The sequence below is a fragment of the Populus euphratica genome, unplaced genomic scaffold (assembly GCF_000495115.2).
Source record: "Populus euphratica unplaced genomic scaffold, PopEup_1.0 scaffold226.1, whole genome shotgun sequence".
Classification (NCBI taxonomy): Eukaryota; Viridiplantae; Streptophyta; class Magnoliopsida; order Malpighiales; family Salicaceae; genus Populus; species Populus euphratica.
Window position 1 is genome coordinate 388,630 of NW_011499967.1, and position 17,856 is coordinate 406,485.

The 17,856-nt window shown below is 32.2% G+C and overlaps 2 protein-coding genes across 4 annotated transcripts; both read right to left on the reverse strand.

Annotated features, from left to right (window-relative positions):
* Nucleotides 1-476: 476 nt before the first annotated feature.
* On the reverse strand, nucleotides 477-9,719 carry LOC105139014 (P-loop containing nucleoside triphosphate hydrolases superfamily protein). Of its 3 annotated transcripts, none has more exons than XM_011045296.1 (19): nucleotides 9,492-9,718; nucleotides 9,249-9,395; nucleotides 8,927-9,017; nucleotides 8,702-8,820; nucleotides 8,287-8,477; nucleotides 7,955-8,165; nucleotides 7,405-7,645; nucleotides 6,805-7,232; nucleotides 6,130-6,214; nucleotides 5,633-5,823; nucleotides 5,105-5,454; nucleotides 4,777-4,873; nucleotides 4,465-4,683; nucleotides 3,613-3,852; nucleotides 2,545-2,754; nucleotides 2,145-2,414; nucleotides 1,811-2,011; nucleotides 1,030-1,068; nucleotides 477-996 (listed from the first exon to the last, which is right to left on the reverse strand). In XM_011045296.1, the coding sequence occupies exons 1-19, from the start codon at nucleotides 9,621-9,623 to the stop codon at nucleotides 871-873; spliced, it is 3,588 nt and encodes a 1,195-aa protein (XP_011043598.1). In that variant the 5' UTR covers nucleotides 9,624-9,718; the 3' UTR covers nucleotides 477-870. The 3 variants fall into 3 exon arrangements, with proteins under 3 accessions (XP_011043598.1, XP_011043597.1, XP_011043596.1); XM_011045295.1 differs by having other exon boundaries at nucleotides 477-963; nucleotides 997-1,068; XM_011045294.1 differs by having other exon boundaries at nucleotides 477-1,068; nucleotides 9,492-9,719.
* Nucleotides 9,720-14,904: 5,185 nt separating this feature from the next.
* Nucleotides 14,905-16,829, reverse strand: LOC105139015 (transcriptional activator Myb-like). Its single transcript, XM_011045298.1, has 3 exons — nucleotides 16,173-16,829; nucleotides 15,544-15,975; nucleotides 14,905-15,155 (listed from the first exon to the last, which is right to left on the reverse strand). Exons 1-3 carry the CDS (start codon nucleotides 16,285-16,287, stop codon nucleotides 14,980-14,982), a joined length of 723 nt encoding a protein of 240 aa, XP_011043600.1. The 5' UTR covers nucleotides 16,288-16,829; the 3' UTR covers nucleotides 14,905-14,979.
* Nucleotides 16,830-17,856: the final 1,027 nt, after the last annotated feature.

The window sequence follows — 17,856 nt, forward strand, 5'->3', positions numbered from 1 at the left end:
AATTTAATTGAACAAGTTTTCACAATATCCCTATATGATATCAAAGTATATTTTTCGTTCCCAAATTGCTCTTGTACTATATAAGAATACAATATTTTTTTAGAAAATTACTCAAAATATTTTACAAAGTAAGATGTTTCAAAATTACTCAAACATAAAAAATAAAAAAAGCATTTATTTTTTCATTTCTTATAAAAACAATTAAAATTATATTCATATATAACTCAATAACAGTTTTTTAAATAAAAAATATAATCACGTCAAATATACATATGTGAAAAAACCTTGACAGAGAGACATTAAAGAATTAGATATTATATATAAATATAATAAATATTATTTTTAATACTTGCTCAATTATATAGATTGATTCATTTATAAAAATAAATAAAAAATTGAGTTTTAGTTGATAAAAAAACAAAAGCAAAAAATTGTACTCTCATTATTCCAGGCAACAGCCTCTCTAAAATTAGAGATGGACCTCAACTGGAATGTCTTTCTTTGTCAACAATTTAATTAATTTTGTATGCAAAAGGTATCTAATTACAACTAAAGTTTTTCAACCTTCCTCATGTATTCAAATCCCACAATACAACACTCAAAACGCACAAAACAGCAACTCGTTGCAGCATTCGCGAGGACACAGCTGCTGGTGCAATGCTGGAAATAGCTTATAGGTCAGAAAAAATTGATTCAGGTTGATGGGGCTTGAACAATCACTAGATAAGGTCCAATGAGAGCTTGTATATCATTTTGTCAACGACACAGTGAACTCAGTTGCTCACTCTGAGATCTAATCTGTGCACCTGATTTTTAGTGCCCAGGGGATGGAAAGACCACGGGAAATCGAAACAACGTTGTTCAAGAACCTCAGGCATCTGAATTTCTCCTAGCTTTCTTCTTCAATTTTTCTTGCACCCGGTACCTTTCCCTTCTTTCTTCCCTCTTGCGCTTTCTAGACAGCTCCTCATCCTTGGCTTTCTCTGCTTCAAGTTTTTCCTCATCCTTCGCTTTCTCTGCTTCAAGTTTGTTTCTTTCCTGGTCTTTCTTAAGCTTTCGCTTCCTCATCTGTAATGCCACATTTTGTTGGAGAATTTAGCACTTCCACACTAAAAATCACTCAGCAATGAGAACAGATAGGACAAAATGCATATAAACATGCAGGCTAGAGCTAGAATGATGCAAACTAGTTACAGTGCGGGAACATAAATCCATTTCTCATTTCATTTTGGTAGGAAACATGGAAGGCCTGAACTAGTTTGCAGATGAGGCTTAGCAATTTGTATGCATGTATTTCTTCATAACCTTGCCCTTTAATTTCCAAGTATAATGATAAATGCAATTATTGTGGGATTCATGCTCATTTCTGACAACCGAGTTTAAACTATAAAGCAACACCACATACAAGTAATCAGTGCAGGTCTAGAAATAAAAGATAATTCTATTCACTCTAAGGCCAGGCCAGTAACTCCAAGAAATATTTTTTAAAAAAAATGGCCAATGGCAACAGTAACTTTGACCACTTAAGAAACAATCTTTCAATTGAACTCCACAATATTCATTTTCAAAGACTTGAACATCAATTATTCAAGTCATCATGAAATTCAGGATCTTGTTCAAATGCATACCTTATCATTTGTAATCAATCGAAGTCCAAGAAATATTTTAAAAAAAAAACACTGCCCAATGGCAACAGTAACTTTGACCGCTTAAGAAACAATCTTTCAATTGAACTCCACAATATTCATTTTCAAAGACTTGACATCAATTATTCAAGTCATGAAATTCAGGATCCTGTTCAAGTGCATACCTTATCATTTGTAATCAATCGAAGTTGTTGAACAAGAGCATGAACTTTACGTTCATTAGGCTCCATAACAACAGCTCTTCTCCTTTCAAGTGTGGCCCGTCCCTTGGGTATGTCCTTGGGTTTGGATTCGAATGGAAGAGTTGCTTGTAATGACTTGGGAATTACCAATGGATTGAACTTCTTTGGCGTCCTTTCAATTGGCTGTTAAAATACATAAAACATTGTTTATTAACAATATTAAAATACAAATCCCATTTCCGGCATTTTCAGGAAGAAAGAAAGGTGGTTGGGGGAGCAACTAGGGCCCCAGACTACATCCACCATCATAGATTACCTTGTAAAGTGAATCCTTATTGACAGGAATGGGAAGATTGTGTTCCCTCCTCAATTCAGCCACAGTTTTCATCCCTTGCCAGGTCTTATTACGAGGTTGCAAGGCAGTTGTCAGCGGGTTATAAAAGCAAGGAGCTTCAACTTGAGTCCATGCCCGCAGGAAAACAATGTCACTCATCAAAATTCTGTCCTCAAAGGTGCACCGGGCAATCCCTTCTCTTGGTGCCCCTCCCTTCTTTGTGGGTTGGTTGCCAATCTCATCTTTTGCAGCCTGGTCAGTTTAAAAACAGTTAGAGATAACTTTAGACAGGATTTTGAATAGTATAAGATGAAAGATACAATTAGGGGCATGAAACAATATAACAGTGAATGAATATAAGCTTCTTCACTAGCAGCCCTACCTTTTTCACTTGCCCTCGGATCCCACTGACAGTTCGAACAGCAGCACCTTCAAACCTAGCTACTTCAAGATCTGAAGTAAACATATTCATAATAAGTGCAGTCTTCTTGAAAATTTTACATGGATGACCAACCAGCTTGACTTTCTTCACCATCTTTGCTGCATGGTTGAACTCAAGCACAACTGCAGTTGCTGTGATTCGGAATGATGCCTAAAATCAAGAGAAAAGTAGTCAGGACAGGAAAAAAATAAAAGGGAAAGGGAAAGAACAAGGGAAAACAACCCCCCTAAAGCAGCCAGAGGAACAGGGTTCCATTTTGCCATGGTAAAAACATTTGTCCCTTACCAGCATGCATGTGTAACAATTCTCTCAGCTTGAAAAGATGCTCATTAAACCATATTGCTAAACAAAGTTCAATGCCTTAAACATGGACCAAAAACATTATGGCATTGCCAGATTAAAATATTGTATTTATGGATCTTGAATGTCACATTCATTCCTACATGTCGAGCTATAAAACTAGGAAAATTAAGACAATTTCCAATAGCATTTTGATCAGCTCAAAGATTCATGAGCTGCTATTTTGACTGCTAGGTGTGTGGCCTTATCCCTCCACCAAATCACCCCTTTTTTAAAGTAAACTATTAAATCAATTCATTCATAACATCAAAGGTGACATATTCATTCCCATCTCTGCAAAAGACAATAAAGTTGAAGTTGCTTTTTTTGAAGTTGCTTTTTAACTAGAATGTTTAAACAGAAATTTGGTCATATAGATACCATTTCAACACATAATCACTGCCAATCAAATATATCTAATAGTGTTTCTCTAACAAAACATTATTCTACCAGCATCCAATGGCAAAACAATGCAAGCGCTCTCATTCTCACAGTGGTGAAAAGCATCCAGCAAGATATTCTTTGAAACTTCAAAGACAGATTAATTTCTTAAAATTTATTGACAGTAAAGCTGTCCCTTACTATAGCAAAACAAACGCTGTTCAGCTGACAAGTATCAGATTCCTTTCTTGATCAGAAAAATTTGTTAAGAAAATCAAGAATGATTACCTGATTGTTTGCTAAATTCTGAACAGCAACCACTCCAGTGTTGGGAGGTGCAAGTGGGCCCCAGAATGTGGCAAGACAATGCATGTGCTCTGGAGTGTACTTGAGCATGCGATGCCTTCCATTGCGATCTTCGATGGCATAAACTGGTGTAGTTTGGTAGCGCCTCCAACCAATAGAAAAAATTACAGGGTCTTTAGTCTTCAGGACCTTCCGATGCCACCTATGTCGTTTTAACCTGGCCTGGAAATAAGAAATAAAAACATTTCAAGAACCACTATTTTTTACCAAATTGGATAATCAGTCTGAAAGTACGTTTTCACTGGCTATTTCAAAAATGAACAATCAAATTATTTAGATCCCATTATTGTTTGTTCAGCATGTCAAATTTACCATATTCTGATTTTATAACTGATTTACACAGATAATTCAGAGCTTGTTTAAGTTGGAAAGAGATTACAGGAAGAGTAGCAACATTGACATTTTTTACTAATGCAGAGAAAGCAAACAACATTTTAAATAAATGTATATGTTCATGAAGCTGGTGCCAGATAACAATTTTTAATTTCACTCTAACTTCAGCTTTACCGTGAGCTTTTTTGGCTTTGGGAGTTCAAGAAAAACATTCATGCCTCTAAATTTGCACATTCTAATTAAATTCCCTAACTGATAGATAAAATACAACCCTTTGCTGGGGCGGTGACCAAACCCATAAATCAATTCCCATGTTATGAAATGCATATGCATCTATTGCTGCTGAAATAGCAGCACCAATTAGTTTATTGAAAACAATCAAATAAACCCACAAAATAACAGGGTGTAGGAAGGCAAAAAACATGATTCAGAGATTCTAACCTGCATATATCCAACATGTTCCTCACCAAGTCCAATTCCTCCAACCAGAATAGGATCACAGGGGTCAAAATGCTCAACCATCTCAAAAGGAACATCATGAAGCTCCAATCTTAGGTAAGTCCCTGTTTGGAAACCCTCTATTTCTAAACGAGTTTCCTCATCAAGATCATTGAGTTCAGCTATATTCCTTTGTTTGCGGATCTCAATCTCCTCCTTCAACTGAAAGAATCAGGCATGAAAGGCAAGCATAAATTACCTCTTCAACCCTTTGCTAACAAGAAAATTGACTTTAGCATGTGCCACAAAACTCACCTTGTCAATATAGCCACTTTCATTGGCTTGACCTCGGTGAAACTTGGCTCCATGTTTCTCATCAACTTCTTCATCTGGTGATTCGTTCCCATCAAATGTAAACAAATGTTAAGGTAACAAAAGCCAATTTCCAAATCTTACTGCAAACATAACATATAGAAGGTTCATTCCAGTACAAGCTATAATGATACTATGCACATTTTGTTGTCCATCAACAGTGTGCAGAGATATAAATAGGAGTAAAAGGAGATTATGATCAACGAGTATAGTCAACCATTTATGATAAATACACAAGTATAAGTGAGATAATTTGACTAGAAAAGGATATTGAGCATCAAATCTTGCACGGAGTGCAAGCTTTTTCAGCTTCCGCTGCTCTTCTAATTCATCTTCCTTCTGCATTGAAACATTGCCAGATTCTTCTTTCTGATGGTTCCCATGCTTTTCACCAGTTTCCAAATCCTCAAAATCTCCATAAACAGAATCCTCATCATCTTCATCATTAGCTGTGGGGAGCTTATTCCTTTGGGCAGCTTTTGACCAATCACCAGTGACAAAACGATCACGAATACTTTCATATATCTCTTCATCTTTCCAGTTTTTTAGATCTGAATAGTTTGTAAATTTCGAGCATTCATCAGCATCAACATTTTCCACTTCAAATCCTTCTCTCAATTTCTGCAATAAATAGACAACAAGAAAAATAAGGGCTGATAAGTACATGAATACCTTACTTATTAAGAAATTTTATTAAAAAAACACATGATCTATATTGTGTTTCAAACCTTATTTCCTAATGAATACCTTATTAACAAATTTTATTAAAAAAACACATAATCTATATTGTGTTTCAAACCTTATTTCCTTCTCCTTTTAGCTTAAAAAATTCATCATCACTTTCCTCATCCTCACTGCCATCCTGCTTTTCATTAATGGGAGTGGATGCTGATTTCCCATACACACGTTGCATGAGATTGTTATTCTGTTTTGAAATAGTCCTATCCAACAGTGACTCTTTCCACTTTGATATATTTCCCATGTCCTCTTCTGGAGACCAGTTAAAAAAATAAGTTTGAAATTCAAGAAAATCTTCAGAAGTGAAAGCAAATCTGACTGGATAACCTAACAATACCATATTATGAATCTTCTAACACACATTTCCATTACCAATTGGATAATTAATCTTCTAACACACATTTCCATTACCAATCCTAAATATTTGAATAGATTTTGATAGAAAGTGGACCCTAGCTTGTGGAATCATGTTTAGGGATACATGAAAACAGATGGTTCCCAGAAACATGTTTGAATTGTAAATGCATCATGCAACATACACATGTAAGCAGAAGTTACCATCTCTGTCTTCCTCTGAAAACTCTGAATCAGACAATGATTGATCACCTACATCGTCATCACTTTCACTCCCTTCATCAGAATCCTGAAGTGATTAATAGAATTAGTATTCCAGAGAACGAGTAAATTCTGGTAATGCAACTTGAAATAGTTAGACAAGAAATTCTAAACATATCATCAAGATGACATTGAGGACATCACGTCCTGTGTAGACCAAAAGATGAACAACTTCTGAAAGCTATCCAATTTATTGCTCAATTGCAGAGTAGCTAGGCTCAACCTCGCAGCTTGCTGAGGCAATCAAAAGCCCACTGAAATAAAAATGTGCATTTGATAGAGAAAGCACTCTAACCAAGTGCAAGAGCAGGATTGGGCTTTGAGGGGAAAAAAACAGAGCACCTCTCTATAACCTATAGATCAATTTATCAGGCAATAAAGAAGCATCACACAAGTACATGAGTTTCGATACTATTTTCCTAAGCATACTCATGCTGGCTCCCAAACATAAGGACAGAACATAGACGCAAAGACAGATGCAGAAGTATAAGAAAGAATCAAACATCTAAATATAGCTTTGAAATAATCTTTCTTTATCATCACTTTTCCTTTCTTTATGGCCCCTTTCCTTGTCAGAAAATGGTTCTTTAAAGACACATAAGTAACAGCATTGATTACCTTGAGATCCTTATCATCAATGTCGTTTCCAAACATTGCTTTTCTCCTTAGCCTTCCACCATGAAACTCAACTTGTTCTTTCATGCGATCTTGAGGATCAGCTTTCTTCTTGGCTGCAGCATCATACTGTTCATCAGAGCCATCACTTTCTCCATTTACCACAGCATCTTTTTGAGCAGCTTCATCTTCGTCTGTGGACTCAGAACCATCAAGATCCTCAGCGTCACTTTCCTCACCTAACTCATTAGGTTCTAGATTGTATGAACGATTGAGAGATCTGTAATTATCTTTTGCATCATTCTGAGCTTCAGATGAGATATTACTCCGACTGAAAAGGCTAATGAAGCTCTTTTCTAACTTCTCATCAATAGAATATTTTGTATTCTGCAGTGACTTCACCAAAGACTCACCTACATCTTGGTCCTTCCCTGGTAAGAAAGGAACCAGATACTTTCAGCAGTGGCACTTGCAAATAAAGACAATATTTTCCTTTAGCAGTGGAAGATACAAACAAATACAAATGTTTCAAAGTAAATATGACAAATGTGTTCATGAGTTCCAAGTATCAAACATAGCTCCAACCAACAACAATATACAAACCTTTTTGTGTCATTCTGTCATTTTTATTATCGACATTTGAATACTGGACAAAGTGGTCATTTATGTTTATGTAGACAGCATCCTTGTCATATACCAGATCCCCAAGGCCAGACATGGGTGCATAAAATAATTTTTCCTTGTCACGCAATCCTTTCTTTTTGGCAGCTGATGGTAGAGGACAAGGATCAGCCAAGGCCGTAACACCAGCCAAATTGTAATCTCCAACACCAGCAATATGCACCTGTTTCATAAAATGTGCTTTAGAACACAAATGTGAAACTTAAGGAGAAAAAATCAAGGCAAAGGCAGCTCCCTATTTCTACAACAAGAAGATAATAAAAATGTAGTTGAACTAATAGGATAAAAGTATGTCAATCACAAACAACATTGCTTCTCAACATGTGACCGATAATTGAACCCATAAGAAAAGCACGAAAGGACAACTCCTAAATGATAAAAAAATGGTTTTCAGTTTCAGCTCCAATAAAATTTGGAGTACTTGCTAATTTCAGAAGGCAAAATTCACACTCAAATGGTAGAGAAAACATACCTTGGTGCCTCTCTTCAAATTACAACCACGTAGATAACCATAAAGTGTGATATTTCTATCACATTTATTGTCCACACGCACTCTTTCAGGAGGAGTAACATCTTCAAAACGATCCGCCAAAACATAGGGATGAGAAGTTCGCCAAGACAATGGATGGAACTTCATAACAGAGATAAATCTTGCAAGGTTGTGAATCTCTCGTTTAACATACCTGTTCATTGGGAAAAGTTGATAAATGCAATCAATTCAAAAGAAATATTCACAGGGAATATGTTTTTCCACATATCTATGAGTGTATGATCCTAAAATATGAGCACCTCTGAGATACTTACTTGCCATGAATAAGACCAGACAAATAGAACAACTTTGCCCCATCATATATTTCAGTCCAGAAACGGTGCTTGAGTCGCTGTTTTGTTTTTTTAAGTTTCTTCACATCCTTGAACTGATCGAGATGAGTAAGGACTCCCATAATTTTTGGAAATCCATGAACTTGCAAAATATTAAGAAATTCAAAAGTCTCCTGCAATGGGATACAAAATCAAATTTCTCATTCTTGATTGAACGGGAACATGACATACTTCATAGAGCCTTGCAAAAATATGTAACAAGAGGTTTTATGTCTAAATTAAACCCAATTGTCAGTTAAAAGAACAACATTTCACCCCCAAAAAACTTTTGGCGATCCATTGTATCAAATGGGGAAGACAATGAAAAGAATCAAACATCATGATCTAGATATCTCACCATTTCAAAACCATAACTTCCATCTATCAGAAGCAAAGCCAGATCAGCGAACTTTGCAGCATCGATCATGCCATTGATGTCATTTGGGCACTCCACAAACTGAACCCGCCTTTTCTTACCTAACAAATTTCACACAAATCACAGTAAGCTCCAAACTAAATCACCAATAAAGAACCCACCTTTGCCACCACAACTAATACTAAATGGGACTCGCAAAGGACAAACCTGATACAATAGTAATGGGTCCTCGAACCTCTTGGATATTATGTTTTGTATAATGCTTCACAAGACATTTTATCAACAGAGACTTCCCAACCTACCACCAAATGTAACAACAATCAATTGTAAAATCATAATAAAGACAATTTTTCATCACTTTGTAAATCCAAAAATCACAAAAAAACAGTTGCCAAATCAAACAATTATAAATCTTTTTTTTTCCACAAACCCCTAAAGCCCTTACAATCACCAAAATCACATAACAATTACAATGTCACAAAACTTCTCTCAATTCTCCACAATTTCTAAAAACCCTAACTTCCCATACCTGAGGTGGACCGTGCACAACAACAACAAAAGGAGGAGGTTCACCATAATTCCTCTCAATAGTCGGCACATGCAGCTTCCTCTGCTCTTTCTCTACAGCTCTTGACTGCAATTTCTTCGCTTTCGCCGATGAATTAAACCCAAACGCCTAAAAAAAAGATTCCAGCTTTAGCTAAAAACTTTTCATAGTAACGATAAAGGAAACAGGTTTTAGGGAAAAGTAAAGAAAGAGAGAAAGGCAGACTTTAGGGTTTCGCTTCTTTTCTTCTTCTCCGCCTCCTTGTTGTTTCGTCTTCTTTGTTTTCTTTGATGGGCCGGCTTGCCGTAGGCGGTGAGGCTTGTGTGATTGCTCGTGGATGCTGCTGATTTTGGCCATGATTGGAGTTGTGAAGTGATGGTGCTGATTTTTTAGGTTTTAGGGTTTTGGAAGGAGGAAATAAGCTACTGCTACAGTAGGATGGTAGGGTTTTAGTGTAGGAGGCACACGGTGCCGTTTCGATTTTTAATTTGCGATTGTGTAATTTTGGTCCTTTTTAACTGATTTTTTGTTTTTAATTAAATCGTGGATTTATATTTATATTTATCCTTTTGGAATTATTTAAGTTGTTTTTTCTGTTTTGTGTAGGATTTTTTATATGATATAAAATATTTAATGAAAATCATATCTTAAAAAATTAAAACATTCAATGAATCACAATATCACATGGTTTTTCTGTTTTGTGTAGGATTTTTGATATAAAATATTTATTGAAAATCATATCTTAAAAAATCAAAACATTCAATGAATCACAATATCACATGATATATTTTTTTGATAAAATCATAAATAAATTATAAAATGCAAATTAACTTGTAAAATTTACATATTCATTAATAAATAATTTTTTAAAAAAATAATTCATGTGAACCCTTCACTAACCTCAAAATGTTATTTGAGTAAAATTAGTTTAGATTTTTTGATAAATTTTTTTATCTTTGGACTCATTAAAAAAATATATATATGAGAATTTACTCAAATTAGACTTATTACTAGAGTAAATATTTTAATCCTTTAAACTAATTTATTCTAAATTTTGAAAATTTAGACTAACTCAACTATCAAAGTTGTTGCCTCAATAATAGCCTTGAATGTTGAAAAAATAAAAGAATTATTTGGTGGTTAAATACCTTTCTAATCTACAAATTAGAATAAACTTTTTTTAAGTTGGATTAAGCCGTTATAATTCCAAATTGATTTTTTTGTGCACGCAGCCGTGGTTATTAAAGCACTATTTGCTTTTTCATTTCAAACTTCAATCTATATTAATAAATAAAGTATTATTTTATTAATTTCTAATCAAGTCATTTATATGCATTGAGGGTTAATTGAATTATTTTTTTAATATAGTAAAAATATTCACGCTAACATCTTTTCTAATAAAAATAATAGTTATAAACTTAAAATATAATTTATGTTGATTGACAATTTTTTAAAATATTAATAAGATAATTTTTGGATGATATATTTTTTAAAAATATTAAGATGATGAGATGTTAAATCAACCAAAGTTAACTTATTGATTTTTTTAAATACATTTTTTATGCTTGCAGCCATGGTTATGAAATTGTGATAACTCTATAAAAAATAAATTAAAATAAATTATAAATATCAACTTCTAATTAATTTAATATTAAATATTAAATTTAAAAATAAAAAAGGACAAGAAAAACTATATGGATTAACCCAGGTTAACATTCCAAATTAACAATCTATATCATGAGATCATGATAAACCCATAAAAAAATAAAAAAATAAAATATCAAACTCAATTTTCAACTAACCAATGTTGAAGGATGGAATAAAAAAAAATTAAGAAAAAACAAAAACAACAATTTAAGTCAACTCTGACTAACTTGTTAAATTTGTGACCTAGATTATGAAATATGATAACTTTATAAAAGAAAATAAAAAGATTATAAAGTTTTATTTCCAACAAATTCATTATTGCAAGTTCAATTGAGAAAAAAAAACTAATATATAAGAGCAGAATAACTCCATAAAAAATAAATCAAAAAACACTACAGAATTTAATTCCAAAACAACTTACTATGAACAAATAAAATTAAAAAAATAAATGAAAAGAAATAAGATTGAGATTTTGGAGGGTGAAATTAAAAAAATAATTAAAAAAATCTAAAAAATAAACAAATTTAACTCGAATTAATCTGTCAAACTAGTAAATCGAGTCATGAGATAATTGGGGTAACCATATATAAAACAAATTAAAAAAAATATGAAGCCCAATTAAAAAAAATATACAATTAAAAAATTATCAAAAAATAAATAAATTTAACTCGAGTTCACTTGTAAAACTCATATCCAGATCATAAGATTAGAATAATTTTATAGAAAAAAATAAAAAAAATAAAATTCAATTTCTAAAAAATTCAATATCCAAAGATGAAATAAAAAAATCAATTAAAAAGCATAAAAAAAACTTAAGTTAACCCAATTTAACTTATTAAATTTAAGACTTGAGTCATGAGATTAAAATAAATTCTTAGAAAACAATAAAAAAAAAACCCACTTCTAATAGATCTAGTATTAAAGGTTTAAATCAATAATAAAAAAAAAGTTAAAATATTGAGACTAGTATATAACTAAATTGAAATGAAATTGAAAAAAATTACACAATTCATAAAATAACATATTATTAAAGGATAAAATAAAAATTAAAAAAATTATTATTCTAATAAATAATATTTTATAGATGTGGCTTCAATGATTTAGTCCTTTCTTTTAATATTTTATTAATATTTATAAATATTTTTTAATTAATTCTTATAAGTTTACAATAGTGATAAAATTATTATTCTAATAAATAATATTTTGTAGATGTGGCTTCAATAATTTAATCCTTTTTAATATTTTATTAATTCTCATAAGTTTACAATAGTGATGTACGTAGGGAAAAGAAGGTGTCACCAATTAGGCGAGGCACCCAACTCTTGTATACCAATATTAATAATTAATGGAAGGTATCGTGATAGAAAAGCTGTCATTATATCAAATAAATACTTAAGGTATATTTGTTTTTATTTTTTAAAAATGTTTAATTTTTTATTTTAAATTAATATTTTTTGATATTTTGATATTATTTTATTGTACTGATATCAAAAATAATTTATAAAAAATAAAAATATATTATTTTAATATATTTCTTAAAAAAAGTTCATTTTAAAAATAATGGTTGTTATATTATCAAATATTTTTTTAATCTTGTACATAAAAACTAGTCTGGTATATATCCTAACTTTTAAAATGAAATTCTAAACGGACATTTATTAAGAGGGACGTAATTTTTGGTGCCTAATTCGAAAAATAAGGTCCGAGAGTGCTTCAGAAATTGCTGCTAATGATCATGGATAATTTTCCTATGATGTTGTGAATGGCTGTACATGAGACAACAAAGAACTCTTCTTCAAGCTCTTCAATGGCGCTTCCCATGTAGGAATGGCAGCAGAAATATTGTGACACAAAATAAATATACAAATAATTCAAGCATCAAGGACGAAGAGAACCAAAACAAGAATCCCTCTGGCAGGCCAAATTAAGCATTGCAATATTGAGTAAATTAATGTATAAATTTAATAGGATTTGATACACAACATACAATATCTGGTTTAGCATCGATGAATTAAGAGGAAACTGCAGACAAAAAGTCTCTGCTAATAAAGACTTAGTCCAGCTCTGATTATGAGATGCGTACGTGTGTTGTGAAGAAATTAAGTAGGAAGTGAGTTTGTTAAAACATAGAATATATATGCAAGTAATTAATTATTTGATCATTCTATGTTGAAACGTCAACAACAACCATATTGTATTCTATGAATATCTTTTTAAAAAAACACTTTGTCAAACATGTTTAGGTGAGTTTAGGATTACTTGAAAGTTATAGATTGCTGAGGCTCATAGCTTAATAATATTTATGTAAAGTAAGAATGTTAGGGTGTGTTTAATATTTTTGTGATTCAACTCATTTTTTAAAATGTTTTTAAAATTATTTTCCGCTTAAAAAAGCATTGGATTAATGTTTTTTTGATGATTTTAATGTGTTAATGTAAAAAAAATTTAAAAAATATTATTTTAATATATTTTTATTTAAAAAGTATTTTTATAAAAAATATTTTACATCACGTTACCAAATACACACTTAATTGAACCAAAGAAAGCAAGCACATAAATCAAGGGGAGAAAATAGAAAAAAGAAAAAGAAAAATAAGTCACTAAAATGATGTCGAAGCACTACCGCCAACGTAGATAATTATAAAAGAATGCCTTTATCGAGATGATTATAACAATATTAAAAAAGGCCTCCATAGAAGCTCAAACGAAACCACACAAGCCTCCTCGATATGGTGGCCCTCCTCACAAGTGTCAAATACTCTTTATCTTCTTTGTTCTATTCAATTCCTAATTCTCTATTATCTCTTTAATTTAATTTTAAGTTTCTTTTCATTTAAATTTGATAAAAGCCTAACCGAGAAGAGAAAAAAAAAAAGATCCATACCTAGCTAAATTATTTATTATGGTAATGTTTATAATATAAACTGTGAGTTTATCAAATTAAATATAAGTTAATTAAATATATTAAAACAAATATAAGTTTAGTCAACAAAGGTGTTTTGAATTTACACTTGTGTAACACAAGAACAAAAATATTGCTATGAAAAACATCATTGAGGGTTGGACAAATTATGGACAAATTAAATTAATTCCATCAAATGCTGTGCGAATCAAATGGCTTATTGATATTCTTCTCATTCACGGTTTTCTAGATAGATGTCCTTCTCAATTTTCTCCCCAAATTCAAACCACGAATTTTCTCTCCCTATCTAGGTATTTCAGTTGAGTCTTAAACAATATCGTTAGTTGCAATCTAAGACGTGGTATGATGAAACACCTACACAATTCAAAGTTGTGTTGCTCTAAAAGCACCTTCAAGAAGTTACACCTCTAGCTAGATTGACGTAAGTGAGGTAATTAATGTCAACATATACAGGGAAAAAAACATGTATATATTTGATCGAATGACAAGAAAGACATTTGTTTTTGTGCTCTTGTTGATGCATGAACAACTAAAGCAAAGACAAATGTATTTGGTGTTGCAAGTCCTGTCAATGTCATGCCTCTTTAATCACAAATCAAGTCAAAATGTAAATATCTATCTTAATTTGATAACGCCATTGAATCTTTGCAGGTGGTTAATTAATAGAAGTTAAATTATTTTCTGGAGTGCTTGATTACATCATTTAGAGTCACTAGTCTAATTATTCCAATTAACCTCGCCTCCTTTTTCATGTATGAACTCAAAAGGCTATGGAGAATCGAAAAGAATATGCGAAGGATGAATATCATTGTGAAATTATTCAATTTGCACATGCAAAGAGTTAATCGATGTGTGAAGAACATCTACGGTTGATGTTCTGATCGTGTACAGAAATTAATGGAGTCCTTCCATGGCTATTTCTTTAGTTATCCTGCATGGAAAACTAATTAAGCCACGGCTGTTTCTTTGATATAAGACGATCCACGCTCATGGCTGTGATTTGAAGTATATATGCCTAGCTACCACATGCTGTCTTCTTCAACATATATATGCCTAATTGCCAATGCATTTGAGTAGTAATAATTAAGTGTGATCGTAAATAACTGCTTACATTTGTACTATAAATGAAGTGAAGGGAACCCGCTAATTAGAGTTTCCAGCAGACAAAAAATCAATGAAAGGAAAATTAGCCTTTCTCTGATGTAATTCCCTGGCTTCCTGATCTACCTCAACGTCATCTCTTCTAGCATTGTCAAGGGCTTCGCTTTTGGTAGAATCAGTCTTTACTTGGAGAAAATCATAGAACTCTAGAGGTTTACCTGCAATATATATTTACACAAATTATACATGCATAAAGAAATCGATTAAAAAAAACTAAGTACATATATAATCACGAGAAATTAAGATATAGAAAAACGTCTATATATATTTCATCATGAAACTTGAAAATTGCTGTATGATCTAGCCCATAGGGATCAAACGGGGCATACATTACAAAAATCCATGCACTTATATATGAAAACAATAACGTTGCATGGATTCATGGGATTCATTACACCAACCAATCAGATAGTTTTGATGCGTTTGAACTTGACCTGTAAAGTACTTTTTCATAAACTAAAGCTAGTACCTGCACAAAGTTTTTTTCATTCTCTACCTAGCTAGGAGTGTAAATTTTCATGTTTGATGGTGATCTTCTTTGGTTACCTTCATGATGGCTGGTATTTTCATTGCAAAAGGACGGATAGTTGAGACAGAAGGGACGATGATAACAATCGCAATAACTTCCACAGAATTTGTGGAAAAATGATGGGGCAAGGTTCCTTGGCTCACAATTCACGATCCTCATCACGTCTTGATTTGAGAAAGAATGTTTCTGCTCATTCACTAACAACGCTTGAGAAGCTGCTCTTTTTGCATGAATCCTTGATTTTTCTCTACATTTTCTTGCCATGATTATATGCCAATGGTTCTTCACGGCATTATCAGTACGACCAGGAAATTGCTTTGCAATAACAGCCCATTTATTGCCATGAATCTGCTGACAAGCAAGAAGCCTCTCTTCTTCCTCTTCTGTAAAAGGGCTTCTGTTGATTCTTGGATCCAACTGATTAAACCATCTTAACCTACAACTCTTCCCTGATTTGATTTACAATTTTTGGGTTAGTTACTAGTCACAATCATACGTACATATATAGATATATTCCAGTTTTTGCAAGTCTAAATTCTTTTTAAATAAAAAACCAACCATGACCCGTTCAATCATCCCTAACAAGAGTGGTAATAAATTATATTAATCGGAAAACCATGGATTAATAAAAAAATTAAAATTTCACCTGATTTTCCTTGAAGCTTTTCGGCTATGGAGTTCCAATTGTGAGGACCATACTGATCCACCAACCTGCGAAGCTTCTCATCTTCAGCCGGCCTCCAATGGCCCCTGGTACTCATCCGATGAAGATCTTCTACCTTAGTATACAACAAGAAAACATACAGGTGGGAAAAAAAAAGAAAAAAAAAACCCTAGCTATATATGCTCAAAGCTAGGGTTCTTTACACCATCTACACTTAGAAAACCCTAGCTAACTCCTTTCTTGTTATTCTATTTTTTTTACCATCACAAATACATATGAACAAAGTTTTCTAGAGCTAGGGACAAAGAGATACAAAAGAAAGCAATCAGAGATGGTGATCAAACAATAATTTGGTGGCAAAGTAGACAAGTATGGAAAGAAAATATATAAAAGGAGACGGCGATATTGAGAGAGATGTCTTGATCATTCGTTAGAGAGATGGGAAGGTTTGGACCGACTTTTACAGGAGGTTGATGCAACTTCTGGGCTAACAGACAGTTATAAGTCATCACCTATGGGCATAACTTAATCTGTTGTCTGTGTTTGTGAGAGAGAGGGAGGTTGAAGCGATCCTTTCATCATCTTCGCAAGTTTCTGAGCTGCCACAACTTTCTACTTATAGCCCACCTAGCATTCTTTTTCTCCTTTCCCCTTAAACTATAAAATATAATTAAGTAATATTTGAGCAAAGAGATATTGGTTAGTTTCATGTTCTCTTTGTACAAGTTATATATAAATATAGATTTAAATATTGCAATATATTGACTTGCAAGAAAAACAATTGTGGTCTTATTGACTAGCCATGGCATTCTCTGAATCTGGTGGTGTTTGAAGGGAAATATCTGCCTGGTTAATAATTGTTATTTTATCATAAATATTTTCATAAGTTATAATATCTTATTTATTTATATTCTAATTTAATTTAAAACTCTAGTTAATTAAATTAACTTGTTGTAAATCTATTAATTAATTAAATTATTTTTTATTTTTACATAAATCTATTAATTAATTAATTAAATTATTTTTTATTTTTAATAAAATGAAACGATTTAGATAAAATGATATAATTCAAATTAAATTAAACTTAAGGCGAAGAAGGTTCTTGAAGAATTATTTTATATACATATAATTAACTAAAAGATGAGATGATATTTAAATATAAAGAGAGAGAGGGAATTAAGCTCTAGAGATGGATAGCGTAGCGTAGATGATTGATGGGCCTTGTTGATTTAATTTATTAGGAAATGTCGAAGTGAATTTTTAAAGAATATAATTTGCAATTCTATTTAGGGCTAATAGAGGAAATTAAGGTTGGTGAGCTTGTTAGGACTTTGTGAGGTTCAAAAGGGCATGAGATGGTTTTTTAGGATTTAATTAGGTTTTGACGATCACCCTTAATTATTCCACCTAATTAAATGACATTTTGGCCTTCGAACTCAGAAGCGCACGTGGAGGTAGATACATTTTTAATAGCTTCTTTCGATGTCATTTATTTTGTGGATATATCAATTCGCAATTTGTTTTTTTTTTTTTTTAAGAAATCAATATGCAAATTGATATTGTCTGCATGCTTGAGCATTATTGCCTTTTTTTTTTCTTGGAAAGTAAAACATTGCCAGGTGAAGAAGTTATATTTACTGTGTTATTAAACTAATTTGGTAATTCA